Consider the following 22,500-nt stretch of genomic DNA (forward strand, 5'->3'; position numbering starts at 1 on the left):
AATTTGACATCATGCGCGTTCTCGTCTACTTGGGCTTACAACCGTACGGCAAGCCAGCCATTATAGTAAGCAGCGGCAATAGTGTTTTCAAATGGACTCTGCGGATGGAAAGAAGCGACCAGCCTCCAGCACAATTCAGACACCCACGGACACTCCTCGTAAGTTAAAAAAAAAAAAAAAAAAAAAAGAGCGTGCGCACTGAGAACGAGCATGAGACTGGCTGCAGTTCCTCTAACGGCCACTGGTGTCAGTAACGGTTAGAAATTTCAGAACCTACGCAATGCTCCATTAAGGTGAACCAAAAGTTTTGTTAATTTTTATTTTTTTTATTAATTTTTTATATATATATATATATAAATTACAGGAAATTACACTTTTTTACAAGTCATAAATGTTAAATAAATGACAATTATTGTGAATTAAGCACATACTGGCATTTAAAACACAAATTAATAATTGCTATTATTTGTATGACAATTAATTGTCAGCTTGTACTATTCACAAAATGCTCCCACTGGAGTAAACGATCTGTGCGTGATGGGAATTTGGTGCAATTGGTATGATGTATACATTTCCTACTGTAGATGAACCCGTTACATACACAACTAAAGAGGAAAATGTATGCAGAAAAGTACCAGTATATAGTTTACACTGGTTAAATGTACCGTTTACAGTGACGCGGGCCTTGTTAGAGTAGGATGAGCCAAAGTGATTGCTGATGATGCACTGGTAGCGGCCCTCATGGTTGAAGGTGACGTGCCGGAGGTGGAGGATAGTGGTGTACTCCATCACACCTCCGTCACTGGCCCGTACGTGTGCGAAATTCTCCACGTCGGCTTGACGTAGTGTCTCCTGGTCCTTGAGCCAGGTGAAGGTCATGGGCGAGCTGCTGCTGCTGGCAGCCGTACAGGTCAGATGCACATCTTTGCCCAATACTCCTGCTGTGGTGACAGGGTGCACAGTGATCTGGGGTTTGGGAAGGTCATCTGGAGGGACGTACAAGGATATTTTAACACACCTTTATGATCATGTTCTTCCTTATTGTGATTGACTTCTTAGTTTGTTATAGACAATACAGCACTGCTTACCACAAACAAAGCTCTTTGATGGGGCCTGGTAGATGCTGGTGCCCTTTAGGCTCTCTGGGTGGGCACATGTGGCCTGAACGCCAGGCTTCAGCCCCCGTGTTACCAGCCACTCCGGAAACCAGTGCAGCTGGCAGTCGCACAGAAAACTATCACTCTGAATACGACTGCAGAGAGAGGAATCGAAAGAAAGATAAGTAAAGCCAGCTAGCGTGCATCTGTACTGCAAACACTTTTGGAAATGATTTTATAGAATTTAATTATTGTGCACATTTATGTCCAGTTACATAGTAGCCTCCAAAAACCTTGTGGATGCTCTGGTTTCACCTTAATTTAACATTAGCATTTTCTTTTTCAAATTAACATTAAAAACAAAAATTTATAATTAATTAGTAAATAAAGCAGACGAAAATGTTCCTATATTTAAGAATATATTATTTGATTACTTTTAACATTTTTTTTTTAATAAGTGCTTATGTTAACTAAAGTGGATTTTTTATTATTGAAAATACAGTAAATACAGTAAAAACGTGCTGATGTGATGCATTCTCTTTAGGATTCCTCGATTAACAGAAAGGTGATAATAACAGCATTTATTTGAAATGGAAACAGTGTTATTAATGTACGTCGATCAATGTAATGCATTCCTGCAAAACAGAAATATTAATTTCTCTCTTAAAAAAAAAAAAAAAAAACTTACTGTAGTGTAATATAAACAATAGTGAATTTTAACAATAGTATTTAAAAAAAATCTCAGGTACAAGGAAGTGCACTTGAAATATTTTAATATATAAATTGGCATTAGTCATGGCATACTATTTACTTTAAGCCTCAGGAAACTATGCATTTTATTTCTATGACAATTAACTGTCATCCAAACGTTTATGATGTCGAGAAACATTAGCGTTTCGGGTGAGTGGATGTGCGTGTGAAAAGGGGCTATGTAATAATGGGACTCACAGGTTACGCAGGTTCTTCATCTTACTAAATGCCTCGGGTTGGATGGAGTGGATGGCATTTTCCCCCAAGTTCCTGTTGAGAGATTAAACAGGGCCCTCAGGCGTGACAGAAAGAGAACATGGGAATGTTCACATACAGCTGCTGCGCTCGTATGCAAATCCGTAGCCTATTTTTATAGGGGATAACTCTGAACAAGGTGGAAAGACCCCAATATCAGATGTGGAGTTACAGCATCTGCAGAAGTGCTTAAAAATTCCTTTTCTTCTATGAAACATGCTCCGTAACTGTGTTCCTGTGCAAGTTAAAGCTGGCTCTAGCAAGACAAGAGCAGCGGGCACTATTAAATTGCTAGAAGCCCTCTTTAAGCATTTACTTTTGGCAGCCACTGCTAAATAGGTCAAACAGCATTGTGGGATACTCACAGGTGCTCTAGAGCCTCCAGGCCCGAGAAGGCTTTCTCGGCCACCGACTTGATCTTGTTTCCAAACAGAGTTCTGCCGTTTCCAGACACGCAGGGTGAGAGGAAAAAGAGAGAGAAAGAGAGTGCACAGTTAGTTGGGCTGAATCTGATAAGAGATGGGGATTGTGGGATTGGAAATCCAAACGGTGTAGAGATTAGGAGGAGGGTGAGGAATCAGGGGCCGGCGCAGCTCTTCAAAGCTTACTTTTATCTTTATTAGAATTTAATAGCGATGACAGGGTAGAGCCCAGAGCTCCAATTCACATAAAAAGGTGCTTCAGTTGCTGGAGGACAGCATGGCTTGTATAGTAATAAAAGTGGGCTTGTCAAGGCTCTGGTTAAAACGCCTTGTAGGGGCTAATCCTGCTCGCACTTCAAAAGCGACACACACACACACACACACATCGGGGATGGTCCCAAAATACACACAATCTATATAAACATTTTATATAGTTTTATAAAGGATAAAATTAGACATCCAAAAAAAATGTGCCATGTGCAAAAACAAAATGTATAATCTTAAACAGCCACATTTAAACATTCATTTAATTGTCCAAAATAATAATAATAATAATAAAAAGTCTCACTGCTAGAGTAAAGTTTCATGAGGATCAACTAGTTTATTCACGATGTGCTTATGGGAATCACTCCTGAAAACCCAGCCCCTGCCGTATCTGCCAGCGGTCTGATGGTCTATGTGTGTGCGACAGCATCTGTCATCTCCTGCAAGACTAAGATATCACCTTCACTCATCTCCTCCAGCCCCTCCACCATTTCTTATGCAACCACCCATCTGCAGGTCACCCTCTGGGCAGTCTTGAGCCCTGGGCTTCCATACCAACCTCCGACCAAACTGTGGTTCCAAGTAGAAACCAATAAAATAGATGCTAAGTGGATCTGTTGGATCTATAATCTACTAAAACTAGAGTCGGCTGCCATCCCCATCTTGTGGTAACAAAACAGCAGAAAAGACTTTGATGTTGTGCACATCACTCCCTAATTCTCCCTTGAATATTCCCAGGATAGGTGAATAGGATTTCTGCCAGGGATGTGCATCAGCAGGAGGCATCCGTAAATTTGTGAACCTCTGCTCCCATAACAAAAGGCATTTGATGTGTCTGAAGTAGCCCCCTCCTCTGCCTGCATCCCATTTTACGCCCTCACGGATTCAATCACAAAAGCAAAGCCAAGAGCTCATCTACTATCGGTCAATTATAAGAAGCTTCCCTTCCCAAATCTGCACTGCATGTAAGGTGTGGGTTGAGGTTACCTGCTTTTTCTCATCTTTTAAACTCAAACCTAAATTTGTGGTGGATAGACATGGCCAGTTTTTTTTTTTTGCTATACAGTTTGATGTTAAATGTGGAGGATTTTGGGGATGTCAATTTTTTTGGCTGCACATGATGTAAGAATGTCAAAAAATAAAGTAAAGATGATGGTAGAGATAAAGGAGAATGCGTGACACTCACAGCTTGTGGAGGTTTTCCAGGCCAGTGAAGGCCCCATTGGTGTCCTCTATAGTGCCGGAGATGTCATTGTGGTCTAACTCCCTGCAGAGAGAAAAAGAAAAGATTAGGAAGGAAAGACAGAGGATGGAACAGCTGACCCTTTTCTAAGCTCCACCCACCTTGGTTATTGCTGCTAATGCAGAGAACATCCCATAGAAATGTACTGGAAACTTCCATGAGGAGTGAATGTAAATTTGTTCATAAATTTAAAGGCTATTTATTCTTTTGTATGAAGCACCTTTATATTTAATTTACCTATTTAATTAGAATTTAATATAATTTCAGGGTTTCCCATACATTGATTTATTTGTGGCACCCACCCACAATATCAACAATAATCGCCACAAATAGATTTTCCAAAAGGCTTTGACTTTTTTTTATTTGAATAAACATGAGCTCTGCACGTTTCAAAATCAAAACACGGCACAGGTACTGTCTTCAGAAAAGTTTTAAAGTCATTTTCATTTCATCTTTCCTATAATGCCTGATAAAGTAAGGTTCATGAGCGCAGCGCTGCTTTGAATAAAGCCATTACTGGAGAAACCGCTATTTCTGCCGCTCTTAAAGCGCCTCCTGCTGGCAGAAAATTAATTTGCACTTTCAATAAGCCTGCTGTTTTATATTTACATTACCCCCAGGGAAAGTGCCTCCACACATAAAGTGCAAGTCTGTGGAAAACACTGAAGTTAATAAATAAATGCATTTTTTTAATGAACTGTAATTTTATTTCAAATGTTGATTTTAAATTTGCATCTATTTTAAATGTAATTTTGATATTTTACTTTATATGTGGTTTTTTTCAATCATTTCGGTAAACAAACTGAGGTGGGACTGGTCAGTAACATTTTAAAGTTGAGGCTTAGCAGAGGGTCAATTCCTCATCCATATGCCACTGACAGATGTTCGGCAGTGGCAAAAGCTGCCCTGGACACCTGGTTGAAAACAAGAAAGTCCAACAACACTCTCTTTCTTGCACTCTCTCACCCTCTTGCCCTCTGCCAGCCAAGCACATTCTTTTATTTGTGAATTGTGACATTAAGGAGTGCAACAACGCACAGGCCAATGCATGAATAATGCATGACAGCTGAAAGCGCCTTGCACAAACGCAACTCTTTCACACAGTTTGCACACATATTCAGTCTGACAGCCGTTTGAATCAGTCAATGCAAAAACTATGTTGGCAGGTAAAGGCATATAGGCACATCATACAATACAACTTCAGACAAGTCACGAACAAGCCCGGATGGTGGCCTTAACTTTCTGACGCAAATCTCTAAACATGACAGACATGGCTAACCTGTTCTTTTAATTTGAATAACCACGTTTTGAACACATTTCAGTGGAACCTATCACTTAAAGCCTAAAGTATACTTTTTTTTTTACACATATGCTAGGGAATGTGTAGAGTACACAAGGCAAATTTCATCATCATTACTAAAAAATTGCACAAAAATTAAAAAAATATAAACAAATGATATACTCAAATAGCATCTCGGTTATGCTAAAATAACACTGCGTATTACCATCCAATGCCATTTTTGTATGGGGTCCCTTTGTTTCTATACCATTAAAAAGATCGCTTTTTGAGGTGAGAGGGTGGAGGGATTGTGCCCGTTCCCTCCTGGCCAACAACCGCCCCCTTGGCTCTTTATGTTACTTTCCCTCCATGCCTGGCCTCGGCTGCCAATTTCCTATTGTTTCTGGCTGGCTGCTTGTGAATGGACCCTGGCTTGTTAATGACAGTAGTGCTGAAGGCCCCCACCCCCGCAGCTCAAAGACGGTTCAGTTCTGGTCTTTCACACCCGACCAGGGCTCCTCTCGCCCAGCCAGAAGCACGTACCAATTAAAACCTCCCCTGCTACTTTTCAACAGGAGCCCCAGTAAGGCACTAAGGCAATGATTAGATTAGAACTGGCTCGGATAAGAGCGAGAAAGCAAGTGAGGGAGAGAAAGAGAACGATATAAAGGAAATCAAGCAAGTAAGACATAAAGGAAGGATGGAACAAAAGAAAACAGAGGCCTTCACAATTGCACTACGCAAGCCCCTTCCCCCCTTACTATGCCTACTATGCCCATTTACTATGCATCTAAGAAAGTAAAGGCAGAATTCTCTGTTTTCTCTTTTGAGACCCTAAACAAGGGGGGCATGAAGTGGAGACTTTGTGTGTCTATGGAAGTCAGGCTGGAGAGTTGGTCCCCCATAATGCCTTTCACTAGAGCAAAGAAAAAAGAAATAAAAAGATGTAGCTTCTTCTAGGAGGCCTTGAGCAGCATGCACATGTGTACCCAACTTTGGTGGGAACCAACAAGGAAACAATGAGGAAAAGAAACCAGAAGCTTTCTCACCAGACTTAATAACTTATGGCTTCTTTACCAAATGCTAATAAATCAATCAACACGTTCTTCTGCAACAGTGTTAATTACTTTAGAAACTAGGACTGATTTGTTTACCCATTTCAAGAAGGGAAAAGCAGTCAGGAACACTGTTGTTCAGATGTTTACAATGAAAATGTGCATTTCTTGTGTTGGTTTTGCAACCCATTCTGCCATTGGCTTTTTTAAAAAAAAATTATTTTACTATTTATCTATTATGTATTTTTATTATGTTATTGTATTTATTTTTACTATTTTTATTACTTTTTCCTTTTTTTTATTAAACAGATAGTACAGAAAGACTTTTTTGGGAATGTGAGAATAGACTTGAACCTGGTTCATGTCGAATCACTGTGCCACAGCTTTGACACCATCAAGTGTTCTTCACATGCAGGCTTAGTCTTATTCTAAATCCAAGAGAATTTCTCACAGGGTGGAAACTTACAGTGTTCGTAGGGAACTAAGGCCTCTAAACGCTCCCTCCGTGATGTGACTGATGGAATTGTGTCCCAAACGCAGTGAGATCAGGTTCACCAGTTTGGCAAATCCACCCTCGGACAGCTTCGTCAGGTTATTATAGGACAAATTCCTTAGAAAAAAGAAAAACAAACAAAAACTGCATTTAGGTTTTGCAATCGTTAGCTTCGTCAGAATCCAGAATTTAGTTGATCACAGCAGCCTGACGTCCCATCAGGCCGTCTTTTCCAGAATGCAATAACAGCCGTGTCATAAACCTATCTGCAAAAATCACGGCTGACCACTCAGCTGATACCACAGTCAACATGTCCTACCAATAAATCCTTGTAATCCCCACAACAGAGAAGTGTTAGCTAGAAGAAGATACCGCGTACAGGGAGGACACAATACGCTTGACAGGACTGCCCAGTGTATACACACATTCACCCAGATAAGATCACTTTCACTCAGGTACAGATCTCTGTGTAACACTTATACGCACATGGAGGATTACGCTGTTTTCTTTAACTAGCATCAGGAGAGATGAGTGAAAATGTGGCTGAGCTCCTAAGTGCTGCCAATCCAGTGCATCATTGGGGATAAACAGAGCTTATCTACAGAAAGACGAGGAGTACTGTGTGTTTCGTGCAGTAGGTGATACTGTGGAAAATTCTTCTGTGTAATGTAAAGATTGGGTGTGATTCATTCTTTACCAGGTTTCACATTTGAACAATTACTGAGATGAAATCTTTTTGAATATTTTCTACTGAATTCTATTTTATGTTAGATACACTACCGTTTAAAAGCTTGGGGCAAACAAGATGTTGTTTAAAGTAGGGGTGTGCACAAATAGTCTGCAATCTGCAAAATCTGCAATGACTATTTGAAAAATAGGCAGCACAACACTGCATTCACTCATTTTCACTCACTTGTTAAAAGGCTGTTTTTTCTCAAGGCTTGAACATTTTATCATCATACATCAGCAGTACAACATAATGCTAATAAATGTGCATTTTTGGACAAAATGCACTGCTCGTCACTGTCAGTATTCAGTCAGTCATCCAATCACAGTGTAGGAGGGGTTGGGGCAAATACCACACCGACCAATTGTCACATCCTACTTGTACTACGACTGAATGACAATGGATTTAATATTGATATATGAAATGTTGCATGCATTACTTTAAAAATAGTGTATGCAACATTTCATTTGTGATGCGTCTGCCACATTACTTTGGTGGCTATTCTGTATCACATTCTGTATGTTTTTTACAAGATCATGTGAAACAATGCAAACACGATAACCAAATGCTGACTCGAGTGTATATGTATGTGCTTTATAGTTGTTGTTGTTTTTTTATTCGCTATGTGCTGTGTTGATTGTTTTCAAATGAAAATAAAAACACAGGATATAAAATGTATATGTTTGTTGTGAATATAGCCTGATAAGATTGTTCAGAAATGGTGAACAAAAATGTTTGATTAAAAAAATAACGTCTTTCTCATTAAACGTACAGAATATTCTTTTCCTTTTTTTTTTATGAGCTCAAATATTCAAATGCAATATTTCTGTAAAAAATGCCCATCCCTAGTTTAAAGAACAAACAGGTACTTAGGCTAAGTAAAATTAGATTATTCTATTAAACAAAATCCATGTAAATATTTATTTCTAAAGAAGAATGAGGAGGAAGAGGAGGAGGAGACTGAAAAGGAGAGTGATGTCTCACAGTTCTCGGAGCCTCTCACAGAAGCCCCAGCCCTCAGGGTTAAAGTTAGAGATGGAGTTGTTGGAGAGATAGAGCTGCTGGAGCGACTCCAGCCCGTACAGAGAGCCGCTGTTCACCTCCTGCAGACTGTTATAGTCCAGGTGCCTATAGATGACAAACAAAAGTGTTCACTCTCATCATGAGCAATGTGGTAGATGCGTATTTGATATATAAGTAATATAAATGATCTATTGTGAGAAACGTTAATAATTATAGTTTTTTTTTTTTTTGGCTGTGGTAATGAAGGTTTGGACTTACAGAACCCTCATCCGGGCCAGACCCCAGAACGCCCCATCCGTCAACTCGCTGATGTTGTTTCTCTGAAGCTTGAGAACTTCTAAACTGCTCAAACCTTGGAAGGTGAGTCCCTCAATCAACCGCAACTTGTTCCTGCTCAGCTCCCTGCAAAACACACAGTTAACAAAAAGTGTTTTAAGAAATGATGCATGATTTTGTGAAGACATACACAACTAATAATAACGGTTCTTTATTGGCATCCATGGTAAAAACATTTAACATCCATAGAACCTGGCCACTGCACAAAAGGTTTTTCAAGGTAGAAAAATGTTCTTAAGATTATTAAAAAGTTCCTCAAAGTGAGAAAAATGGTTCTATTAAGAACTGTTAACTGAAACTGTTCTTTGGGAAACCTCAAAGGGTTCTTATAATGACATCACTGATTTGTTTTTTGAGTGCAGCATTATAAAGACACAGCAGGTACAGCTGACCATCAGTTCAAATAAAGTGGCTCTGATCCCTAACCGATCTCTCTCACTCACCAACATAGCTGTGGCTTTGTGGTAGCTGAAATGTGCTCCAGGTGTGTGCACATGTGTGAGAGAGGTTTAATATGAGCTTATGTTGCCACATGCATACAAAGATTCAATATCACTTTGTCCACCTGAAGAACGAAGCACATTTTTGATGGAAGTCTGATATAAGCAGAAACAAAGAGCTTAGGTACAGATAGATCCATAGATCTGCTATGGAGAGAAAAAATCGTCCTGCTCTGATGTTTGCTAATGGTTCGCTGATCTTGAATATGGATAACCTTTAATATAAACCAGTGTCAGAGAAGGTACTATAAACTGTAGTTTCCAAAGCTGCTGAATGATAAAATATAGTTTAAACTTCTCAAATACTTGTAAGTTAAAAGTAGTATTTCTACCCACAATAAATTGGACAAATGTATTTATACTAATACAACCAAATTGTAAACGGTATAAAGGTCTAGTGTTTTGTCTTTTAAAGAAAATGTAAAATCTTTTAAAGAAAATATTAATTAAAACACCTCTGCTAATAATAACACATGATGTACACTAGTACCATTTTAATTATTACACTACTAAAATATTCATATATTTAAATATTAAATAATTTATATATTAAAAAAAAATACACAAGTAAAATTTTCATATACGTAAAAGTCTAATTTATTATGCCTGTAAATTCCTAGCTGAATTTTCATTCTTCAGTGTGACATGATAATTCAGAAATTGTCCTAATATAATGATTTGATGCTCAAGAAAAATTTCTTACTACGGTATTATCATTTTTGAAAAATAATAGTGCTGCTTAATATTTTTGTGGAAACGTCTTTTTTTTTTTTTAGGATTATTTGAATGAAGTTGAAAAGAATAGCACTTGTATGAAATAAACTTTTGAAACGTTCTAAAAGTTCTTATTGTCACTTGATTAATTTAATGCATCCTTGCTGAAAAAAAAAAATCTAAATTTGTTTAAAAAAAAAAATAAATAAATCATACGGACCCTAAACTTTTATATATACAGTGGAGTGTAGTGCACTCACAGTTGTGTGAGCTTGGGCAGCTCCAGGCCTTTAACAGGAAGGTGGGTCAGTCGGTTCCGGTTCAGTTTGAGGATCTGCAGAGTGCCGGCGAGATTTTTAAATGCCCCGAGCTCCAGATGAACAATCTTATTACTGCTCAGATGCCTACAGAGATGAAATATCATGCTTCAGATTTTGAAAGAATACAGTGTTACATGAAAAAACAGATGTTCACAGTTAAATCTATTTGAAAGAAAGAGAACAAGGTCTTCTTACAGGTCCTTGATTTGTAACCCCGGAGGGAAGCAGTGCTCTCTCAGCTCTGTGATGTCATTATTACTCAGATCTAGAGTCTCCAGAGCAGTGAAGTTCTGCAGCAGCTTCCCATCCAGTCTGCGAATTTTATTATGGTGCCTAGAAGGAAAAAAGAACACATCTATTATAACTAACTCTATACACCGCTGTACAAACCTTCACAGAGTGTTTAATATGGTTTCACATGACTCTCTGGACAGATGCCAGACTAATTTATTGTTTAATGTCTACACAGTTCAGGCAAACAAACTGAACATCCTGACAAAGACTAAGAAAGTAGATCTGATCTCTCAGTAATTCTAGACTTACAAGTCATGTTGTCGCAGTGTTTTTTCGGTTCATTAGTGTATAGGCAACTATGTGAAACCATATGTTGATGGACATATCTGCACTGATAGGCGGCTGGCTGCTCGAACCACATGAGGCTTCTTCAGAGAGAATGTGTCAATAGGGCTTTGAAGCCCAATGGAGGCTTGTTTCCACACACGCCTTCAGAAGAGACTGTGGCTTGATGCGGTCACTTGATTTGTCAACACACACATGCAGACGTACAAACACATACAGGCCTGGAATCCCAAACAAAATCCCAGCTATGGCGACAAATATCCGTCAGATGAAAGATTCATCTAAACCTTCATCTATTGGTTTCTGTACATAGTTTTGGATGCAAAAGAAGAGATTAACAACAGACTAAATATATTAGGACTCAAATAACTTTTGGGTGTTAATAAAAAGCTTTCATCCTAATTCAGTTTACTGCAAAAAGACAGCTACATGCCACTTCATCGACTTTAGTTTTGCTTATACTTGTTATACTTTATTCACACAAAAGTGTAACAAATCAGGTATTCAGCTTTATTTAAATGTAAACAATTCTGTATTTGATTTGGATTCAATGAAAACTGTTATTTTTGGGAATATTTTATGTTATTTTCATTTAGTCACACAAAAGTGTAAAACCCTTTTTCAAATGTAAAAAAATTACGCCATTAGATTCTGATTGGATTGTGAATTTGACTGACACTTTTGTTTTGTTTGCGGATATTTCATACTTTTATCAATTTAGTCACCCAACCTTTTTCAAAGATTGAAATGACCACACAGGGCTTGGTTTGAAAATTAACAATTAGTTTTGTTAGCAGAATATTTAGTTTTTTTATGTTTAGTCACATCAGGCTTGGGGTGAGAATTTAAACAAGTAAAGACAAATCAAATAACACTTTTCTCTCATGGGGGCTTTGGATTTCTGTTCTTTCCCCTTTGCTTCTTATTTCTCTTCAGAGTTAAGGCATGCGAAAGAAGCTGACGAAGAATAACACTTGTTTTGGTCGGCCACAGAAGGAATGGCGAGGTCAAGGCTCTCCACATCTGGAATTTGTTTTGGGGTAGTTTCAGAGTAAGCCATCCCTGCAATGGAGAAGTGGACAGGACTAAAGAAAAAAAAAGTCCTTTTCTAATAAACGTTCTACTCAACAAGAAAAAGTGGGCGTTAGGAAATGACATTGTATAAGATGAATGCTTGATGAACAAGCTTTGGGGTAAATACCATGGGATTTGAATACTGTTCATTCAATACAACAATATATATCAGTGTATCCTGATATTACTATGGTGCCATTTCTATATAATGGTACCAGTCTACTTTTTTTTGCAAGGATACAACGTGTCAACTGAACTTCAAAATCCAATACTCTCCATATAAGATATTCATAAAGAGTTCCTCATCAAGAGATTAGGGCTGCAACAAATGATTATTTCGATAATCGATTAATCTAGTAATTATTTGAATGATCAAATTAGATTATTAGTAACAGGACGTTTTATTTTTGGATAAACTATTTTATTCACAACGTAATCTCTCTCAAAATACCTTATATGGTTATGATAATCAAAACAGTTCTGAGCTAGATAAAACCAAAACTCGAACTTTAATGATTTTTTTTTCCACTAATCAAAAGATTTTATCATTAGATAGCTCCACACTAAAGAGCTACTTTATAGCAGAAAATCAAGTTATAATTCTAACTGAAAGCGACACAGACTCTGGTTTTTCATGTTTACTTCTGTAAAGCTGCTTGATTTAAGGCTATCTACTGCATAAAGAGTGCCGAACTTCAGAGTTCGTGGAAACATCCACAATGCTGTAATCAAATGTGTTTTTAAGTGCTGCTTCAAATAACTACTTGACAACAAAAATATTTGTCAGCATTTCTTTTTTTATTGTCCACATGGTCGATAATGTCGACTAATCATTTCAGCCCTACAAGAGATCTTTTGTGACATCCTCTGCTGGGGCTGGCTAGTCATGCCTACCACTCCAGCACCTGTACTATGATCAATGCTAGAAGAAACCCTGCAAAGCCCAGGCCAACAGGCCCATACAGCAATAACGAGTCCGTGCTGGAACAACAAAGTCTCCTTATTCGGATTCCCAATTCTGCGCAAATCTCACAGTAAACATAGTCCGCTGAGACCAAGAGGGGATTTCTGCTCTGGCTGTCTGCTGGCAGGTGCTCTGTGGGAGCCTGAGGGACCAGCGAGGCCTTTCCCAGTAAAGACGGGACCCGGCTGACATGCAGATGCTCCCTGGGTTGACCGTTTAAATAGAATTCTGGATGGGAATTGTGAGAAGTGGGGAAAAAAGAATGGAAGGACAGAAGACAAAGCGAGAGAGAGTGACGGAAGGACAGAGAAAAGGAGGGACTACCCCCACTGTCCCACCTGAATAAACAGAGAGGGTATGGATTAGCACGAGTGCTGTGCTCACTGCCCTACAGGATGTTCCTGTGACTAACAGAGCACTGAGACTCCACTGAGTAGCAGGTCAGCAGCTGGTGACCTTCACCAGGCAAAAAAAACATGCTGACGTTAACAAGAGAAGCGGCCCGCACTCATGCATTGGCCATGAAAACATAAAATATTTTAAAGTGGTACTGTTAGGATCTGGATCAGATCTAGGATTTATCTTGGACTTGCTCCATCTGGGTTACAGCAGATCCTAAACAGAGCCAATGCCAAAAGGATCCTTCAAAATATAGCTTACCACGTCCTTGCATGTGGTTTAGCTGTTTTTCTAACACTTGTTTGAGTTAAACTGAGATTCTACTGCTGGGTTTTAGACCAGTGTCGGAATTAGTTGTTGTTGTAGTTAAAGAGTGAGCATGGGAGCCGAATATTTTAGCCAGTTAATCCACCAAAGATGCACCGCACTGAGGATTAGCATTTTCGCTTTTTTAGGCAGCATTGATTGTCTTATCTACTTGATGAACTCCAAAGTAAGGAGATGTAACAATTAACTGTGAGCTGGTTGAAAATCGATTCAAATATGTGACCCTGGACCACAAAATCAGAAATCGAATCGAAATTGAGATTTATACATCATCTGAAAGCTAAATAAATACGCTTTCCATTGATGTATGGATTATTAGGATCGGACCATATTTGGTCAAGAAACTATTTGAAAATCTTGAATCTGAATGTGCAAAGAAAATCTAAATACTGTATTTTTCGGACTATAAGTCGCACCTAAGTATAAGTCGCATCAGTCTAAAAATAAGTCATGACGAGGAAAAAAAACATATATAAGTCGCACTGGACTATAAGTAGCATTTATTTAGAACCAAGAGAAAACATTACCGTCTACAGCCGCGAGAGAGCGCTCTATGCTACTCAGTGGTAAACTACAGGAGCATAGAGCGCCCTCTCGCGGCTGTAGACGGCAATGTTTTCTCTTGATTCACTTCTCTCGGTTCATGTCAAATTAATTTTGATAAATAAGTTGGACCTGAATATAAGGACCAGCCAATCAATGAAAAAAAGTGCGACTTATAGTCCAGAAAATACGGTATTTAGAAAATCGCCTTTGAAGTTGTCCAAATTAATTCTTAGCAAAGCGTATTACTGGACAAATCTAAATAATCTAAAATAAGCAGGTTTGCACAACCATAATATTAGCCAAAGACGCCAAACAATTGGTTATTGGTGGTTTCATAAAGCAGCAAAACACCTTTAAGGGATTTACATTTTTTGCCGACTTATGTTTTAGAATATTACACTTGGCAATGGCAACATAAATTAACCAACATTGTTAATATATCAGTGATTTTACTGTGCTTTTTATTTGGCTAATACATTTCCTAAACAGACTAACAACTTTCAACTAAAATTTAACAAATTTTAATAACAACTTGCCTTTAACATTTAATAAGCAAAAATGACTACTTTAGTAAAACATTGGTTTAATTACAAAAAAAAAAGTCTTAGCCATTTTAATATATGACAAAAAAATTGCAAACAGACGAAAATATTAAGATACATGTCCATAGAACCATACAACTCACACAACTAGCAAGTGTAACATTTGTCAAACACTTCCCAACAGCTGACAATCATAATGCTCTAGAGCTATATTTCAATGCGCATTTGTATTATATGGCTTGCACTGCCATAACAATGAAGAGTGAGACCCTATGTCGCACAGCACACTATGAGAATATGACTGTCAACAGTCAAAGGAAAGGATTAAAATCAGTGGAACGGCAACTCTGCTGTTTAAACACTTCAGTAGAGAGAGAGGGAAAGACAAAGATACTGTTTAAATGTCGTATTCAGCTCAGATAAAGCAGGGCATTGAGAAGTTTGGTGTTGGTGACAGACGCAGCTGTATTTTAGTGCCGGCTCTGTGGCCATATCACAGGGACCTGCTGTCCGACAGCATTCCAGCTGGTGAACTCTGAGGGAGGAATTCCGTGAGCGGAGCGGCATTTCGAAAAAGAGTCACAAGCAGGAGCAGTGTCAGGTGTTCCTCACAGGTGGAAACAAAGACCTCTCGCTCTTTCTGTTCCTACCCCTTTCTCTGCCTCTATAAGTGATCACCCATCTCGCCCCCTTACGAATGAACCCTCCCCCATTTTTTTTTTTTTTTTACAGTAAACTGCTTGACTGACAGCTACAGCTGGGCGTTCTACTGCATTCAGCTGTGCGGCTCAAAAAAGATGAGCCCTTCCTGATATGTGGCAGCCTTCCATAGAGACAGTCCTCGAACCAAGGCCAAAAAAAGAAGCACTTCCATCTGGTCCTAAATTCTCTGATCATCACCCCTCATTCCAAACTTTCCCGATATCTTCCAAACACAGCTCAGCAGTGTTATATCAAATGTTTGAATCCTGTGAAGTGAACTGAGCAGTCATCAGGTTTTTCATCATTTCTGGGAGACAGTGATTAACTGTAAATCAATGAGGTCACACCATGACAGCACAACTGCCCGCTATAAAGACACAGATCACTTTACGGCTCAAATGAACGACACATTTGGTAGTGGAGAGATACATTACAGATGGGAACTTTATCCATGCAGAAGACCGATTACTGCTGGGCTATCAGTCAGTGTGAAGGAGATACAGGCAAACTGGTGTTCTGAAATAAGTCTATAACCAAGCATTATTTAAAACTATCACATAAACGTCAAGTAGAAGCTATACTTTTCTGGGGGGATATGTTGATTTCTCCTTTAATATTACAATTTAAACCTGACATATATGTACTGATATTTGCAGCTAGTGAAAATCTAGCCTTCTTACTATATAATACTCTGAAACCCATATTCACAAACCATAACTGTGTACCTGGATGCCAAGGAAGGAATGGGATTAAACAAACACATACAGGGAGAAATTCTCACCAGTCCCACCAGTCTGAGTTTCACTACTACAGCCAGCAACACTAAACACTGTCTACGAGAAGTGGGAAATTTTAAGAATGCAGTTTTGCTGAATTAATAACCACAAAAATATTAAACAGATTTCACTACATGAACTGCTTAAACTGAAATGTTCCTGACTGCCCAGTAATGTGTCGTACAGAAAGTTCCACCTCAGCAGCAGCCATAAACACAGCACACACACTGACGTTTCACTTACAAGAAGAGTGTAAGCACTGTTGCTGCTGCGTCTCCAAATGAAGGGATGGCTGTCAGTTCATTGTGGTCAAGCCTCCTATCAATCAAAAAAACAGAACGAAATCTCAGTTACACACAGCTTAGACAGTGACCTAATATAGATCTCATATTAGAAATAATATATTTAATATATATTTTTGAAAGTGTATGTAGTATTTTACAATTTTTACAATAAATATGTGAATTAGATATATTAAAAATAACATATGTTTAATGTTTTATCATGAATATATCTTTAGAAAACCATACTGAATTTATACACATATCTACACAGACACACACACACACACATTATATATATATATATATATATTTTTTTTTACTACCAAAAGAGAGAAAGGGAAAGTAGGCCTGTCTGGCTGAGGGCCAGACACAGTCCCTCGATGTATTAAATATTTACAGCGCAGGTTAGTGGCTGGTGTCGGGTGATGATGGAAGGCGCTTATAAAAGCAAACCTCTTTATTCCCAATCCGTGCCACTTTCAGGACAATAGCCACCATCAAAAGTACTTAAATATCCAATGGCACTTACAGCACACTTTATAATGATTTATGACCGTTTGTGGCTAATGGCTGTAATTAACATTATTACACCATTTAATGTACTTCATTCAATTGCCTCTCTCTATGGGGCTTCAGTTGTGGGAATATTTTCTAGCTGAATTTAGAAGGGGTTTTACCCGAAACATTAAGCAGCGCTCCTACTTAGAAACAGGATTTTATGCTGATCTCAGATCTGTCTTAATATATAATTGAAGATTTGAATCAAGATCAAAAACATCGTTGTCCTGAAAACAAACATTGGCCTTAAGGTTAAAGGCCAACAACAACATTATGTTACAGCCCTGGAAAAGTTGCTAGCATGCCAATTGATTTCATTAAGCAGGGAGAGATTTACAGCTGTCGCTGGGCAGATCTACGGGAGGTTTGGACTGGGGACATGGGGCTGTTCTACTCACACTTCTTTCAGGTTAGGCAGATTGGAGAGGATGTCCATATCGACTGCCGCCAGCTTGTTGTGGCTCAGATTTCTGAGAGAACAGAGAAAGGGAGGGGGAGGAGAGAGAGAAATTTCTTAAAACAGCTTTAGTCAGGCACTCACCACAGTCGACAATCTGTACTCCTTCAGTAAAAAGTGGTAATGTGAAAACAATTGCATTTCTCTCACGAGCAGAACCATTAAAGCAGCATAAATCTCTCGCCTCACTATATCTACAGTGCCAGCAGCAGCCTTCAACAACACAACGGACAGTCTATCAGTCCAGTTCATCACTGAAACGTGTCATATCAACACTTATGGCCCATAAATCAGGAACATCAACAGCCTCCCTTTAGCGGGACGTCATCATTTCAGCGCGGTTTATGCGAGCAGTCATCCAAGGGCTTTAGACTGGGCTTGGCAGAGTGCTGGACTCCTGCTCTCCCTGCTGAAATGTCAGAGATTGATGGCGCTGTGATCTATAAAGCTCCTGTCAGCTCTGTGGTTTCTTCCTTCGCTCCTCAGCTACTGAGGCCATTGAGGCCTCAGTAGCTGAGGCCTATATTTTAGAGGAGTACTTAACAGTACTTTTACTAATTATTTTTAGACAGCAAGAATGAGATCAGGAAATTATGCAGGTGGGTTAGATTTGAACCCGTATTTCCCAAAATTCAACACCAAGACTTAATATATCTGGAGCACATAAACTGACCACTAGGCCAAACTCTGACTTCAACCTTCTTAAACATTACAGCTTCAATGCTTGGGATTTGTAAGATTTTTTCCCCATGTTTTTGGGTCTTTTTTTAAGTCTCTCATACTCGCTTATATTTAGTTATTCAAAAATACAATAAAAATGGTAATATTGTGAAATATTACAAATTAGAATAACTGTTTTCTATTGTAATACATCTTAAAACGGAATTTATTCCTGTGATGCAAAGCTGAATTTTCAGCAGTCATTCCAGTCTACGGTGTCACATCATTCTTCAGTGAATTTGGTGCTCAAGAAATATTTCTTATTATCAATCATAGCAAAAACAGTTACACTGCTTAATATTAGGGTCTTACTGACCCTGAACCTAATGGTAGTGTATTAAACATTGCACAATAAGTATTTCTTTAAAAGGAAGTGTCCACCTGTAAAATTCGTTTAGTTCGTTTAAAAAGCGGTTAGTTCCTGCAAACACAAAGTATTGACTCTCGGATTATCTTCAACTCCCTGACTAACAGATTCAATGGCACACACATCAAGTTCCACTTAGCGGTGTTAAACGATTTAATAAATTTTAGCAAATCAATTTATTATTGTATTTTACTTGGTCTGAAAGGGGAAACGGTCACAATGCTTCTGTAGCTCGTGTCCATGTGTGTGTGTTTGTGTGGAGATAATCACACAGGGTGAGCTGCCCTCAAGGCAATCGTCTGACAGGTGAACACAGCAAAATTGCAGTCCTGTACCATGAGGCAATTACATAATTATACCAAAGCAAAGTGAAAAATTGCAGGCTTTCTTAAAAACGCTTGGCCAGAGGGCATGAATGCTGCAGAGAAAATCACGTACATCATGTAGAATGCTAGTCGCTAATCTGCTTTAATCGTTTCCAACCTGAGTAATGAAACCAACAATTTTTTCTTTCACGCACCGATTACTGACTAATACTCGTATTAGATTCCACTACAGAATTTTAAGGGCTGAAAAGGAGACCAAATACCAGGTTAAGCCATTTCACAATGATCTGGACCAAGAAATATTGTGCCTGTCAACGGCTCTGTCAGTCATTAGTGGGTGGAGCTAATAAAGAGGCGGGAAGTATTAAGAGTAATTTTAATGCTTTACTGTTAAACAGCCAATCAGACAAAATGCTCAGACTACATCATGACAGTCTTCATGATGTTTGGAGAACCGACCTATGCCTCACCATCTAAAAAGGAAATGAGAGTGTTTAGCCTATATAATCACAGTGTTTAATTCTCAGTCACTTCACTTTGTTGAAGCCTCTTTATCTTATCAGCTAACACTAACTTTCACATCTTCAGGCTGACCTTTGGGGAATAAATCACATGGCCATTGTAACCGTTCAGCAAGCTTAACTAGTGCTCTAGTTCTCCATTGAGGAAGTCTTTAAGACTTTTGTGGCTTTGAGAGTCCACAATTGGAGTTTTATGGATCTAAATACATGTCTAGTGGTTTTGAAGCAGTCTATACAAAAGTTAAGGGTCAAGTAAATTATTTTTCTTTATGTTTTTGAAATAATTTTTTTATCCTCACCAAGGCTGCATTTGTTTGACAAACATTAAAACATCAAGTGACATGGGGTCCTTAATGATTTCTCTTACTAGGTTTGAATATTTTAAACTTATTGCAAATATAGATATATTTTTAATAATGATTAAAATTAAGCTTAAATTCACATAGAAATAATAGTTTAATACAATTTTGAAAATGATCATCAAAGTCTGACAAAGGAAATTTAAATCAGCAAAGATGATTTAGCTATAAGTGTTCAGTTATACATTTTTATTATATAGAATTCTCTTTATATTTGATGTTATTTTTTCTATATTATTGTATAGCACATCAGAAAAGGATATAAATATTTCCAGAAATCAGAAGAAATTAAATAAAAAAGTGGCATATTTAAATCAAGTAATTAAACAGGACTGTATGTGTAAATACTGTATAATGGAAATAGGTAATAAAAATGTGATATGATCGAGTTTTGTAGTCTTAAACTATTTGCTTTATGTCTATTATGATTCAAACAATTCCCAAACCCACTGGTCTTTACTCTGAACTAAACAAATGCCTCTCCTCTTTCTCAGAGAGTCCCTTAGGGTCCCTTTCACACTTCCTTCGATTGCCTGGTCCGACCTCAAGCTCATATAGAATTTTTTTTTTTTTTTTTTTACAAAGGTTTTCAACTAAAAAAAAAAACCTTGAGATATAATGTAGTATTATTGTAGAACATTGTTGTGTATAATTCCTAATCATAAGAATGTTCAGAAATGACTCCTCATATAATGTCATTCAAATAAACAAATATCCGTATTTTTTTTTTTTTTTTATGAGCCCCAAATTTGTGAAAAATGCCCATCCCTAGTGCACATCAAAAGTGTTAGCGCCCCCTTAAAGGAAACGAGAAACACTCTTTTGGATCGCTAAAAAACTAGTCAGCGCAGTTGAAATTCACTTTAAGGAAAGATGATTGCAACATGCTTTTCCTGCTATCCTCTGTAAATAAATAATGCAATATTCAAGAATTATCCAATCATCCTTTATCTGCTCTCAAATCAGCTCAGATACCTGTACCCACTTCACTTTAAGTGAGAACAGAGAGCTTAAACACGTCTACCATTTTATAGCCGTGCAGACAATAATGACTTCCAACCTAATCGTGCTAGTACAGGCTAGTAAATACAACTTCAACTCGAACAGCCAATGATGTCTCTTTTTTTTTGTTTCCATTAAACATGAAGGTAAATGGCCAACAGCTTCCTTTGCCAGGAAACCAGGGTAAGAGAACATTCACACCTAACAAAGGTCAAAGTCATTTAGAAAAATGACCAGAGGGAGAACCCCCCCCCCCCCCCCCCCCCCAAAAAAAAACAATCAACAAATACTAACAAAATGACAATAACATACTGAATAGTGTGGCTTTTTAGGCCAGAATGATAATAATTTCTCAAATATTACATTTCATTTTGATTGCATTGCTTTGAGAGTAAACAACATGGATCTGTTGATTTGTCAACACCAAACTCGTCGCCTGTTATATTAACAATAAAAATAACTATTATATCACCTTCTCCCTCAATGGCCATAATCGTGAATACAACGGCAAATAGACAACCTTTATCTATCTATCTACCTTTACCACCGATAAGTGGAGTGTGAACTTTGGTCTTTGGAAGTGTGAAATGATGTCAATGAGGGGGCTTTGTGATGCAGCTGGAAGACAGAAGCATCTTTAATGCTCCCTGTTTCAGAGGGCCATAAACTAGTCAAAGAATAACTTTTCTGTCACAGCACTGAGTGATGGAGAGAGCGAGAGACCAGACAGACACTTGCTTCTCCAAAAGCTGCACAGCTTGTGCTCCTTTCTCTCGGTTTCCTGCCATAAAGACCATTTACAACCCAGCAACCCCACTGATAGTGAAGCCAGGAGCTTTTACAGGTAGTCCAAAGCACAGAAAAGGTCCAAAATGATTGCACTTGACACCTTCAGTGTGACTCTACAATTTTCATAGTCATGAAAATAAAGAAAACTCTTCGAATGAGAAGGTGTCCAAACTTTTGGTCTGTACTGTGTGTGTGTATATATATATATATATATATATATATATATGTGTGTGTGTGTGTGTGTGTGTGTGTGTGTGTGTGTATTCCGTTCATCTAAATAAAAAAAAGAAATATATTAAAAGAAAATTATATACACATTCACACAGACCCAATTTTGACTAAATATAGTAGTATTAAACACAGTCTATATAGAGTCAATAATTATAAAACTTATTATTGTACAACTATTATAATATAAATATTATAGTAAACTAAAAAAAAAATAAAACCATAAAAACTTTTGTAACTTAAAAATAATTGAAATCAAGTTTCTCAAGTTTCTCTGTTTTATTGTATCTTATTTCATTTGAACTATTTGCCAAAGCAAAACGATATGGACATTAGTGTTGTCACGATACCAAAATTATTGTTTCGATACCGATACCTAGTCAAGAATTGCGATTTCAATACTTTTTCGATACTTCTCCTGAAAAGGGAAAATACACTCTCAAAAATCATTGCTGTGCTTTATTTTAAAATGGCGACAAAATTCTAATCATATAACACAAAA

The 22,500-nt window shown here is 37.9% G+C and overlaps 1 protein-coding gene across 2 annotated transcripts in view; it reads right to left on the reverse strand.

Moving 5' to 3' along the window:
- Positions 1-22,500, reverse strand: part of LOC132119394 (leucine-rich repeats and immunoglobulin-like domains protein 1) — a 42,844-nt gene that overhangs the window by 6,575 nt on the left and 13,769 nt on the right. For both annotated transcript variants that reach the window (XM_059529298.1, XM_059529299.1), the window contains exons 2-13: positions 17,628-17,699; positions 16,631-16,705; positions 10,674-10,811; positions 10,419-10,562; positions 8,867-9,010; positions 8,570-8,713; positions 6,832-6,975; positions 3,975-4,055; positions 2,468-2,539; positions 2,046-2,117; positions 1,089-1,252; positions 666-986 (exon numbers count right to left, since the gene is read on the reverse strand). In XM_059529298.1, coding sequence (XP_059385281.1) covers positions 666-986; positions 1,089-1,252; positions 2,046-2,117; positions 2,468-2,539; positions 3,975-4,055; positions 6,832-6,975; positions 8,570-8,713; positions 8,867-9,010; positions 10,419-10,562; positions 10,674-10,811; positions 16,631-16,705; positions 17,628-17,699 — 1,571 coding nt within the window. The remainder of the gene's footprint in view (positions 1-665; positions 987-1,088; positions 1,253-2,045; positions 2,118-2,467; positions 2,540-3,974; positions 4,056-6,831; positions 6,976-8,569; positions 8,714-8,866; positions 9,011-10,418; positions 10,563-10,673; positions 10,812-16,630; positions 16,706-17,627; positions 17,700-22,500) is intronic.

The sequence above is a fragment of the Carassius carassius genome, chromosome 38, assembly GCF_963082965.1.
Source record: "Carassius carassius chromosome 38, fCarCar2.1, whole genome shotgun sequence".
Lineage (NCBI taxonomy): Eukaryota > Metazoa > Chordata > Actinopteri > Cypriniformes > Cyprinidae > Carassius > Carassius carassius.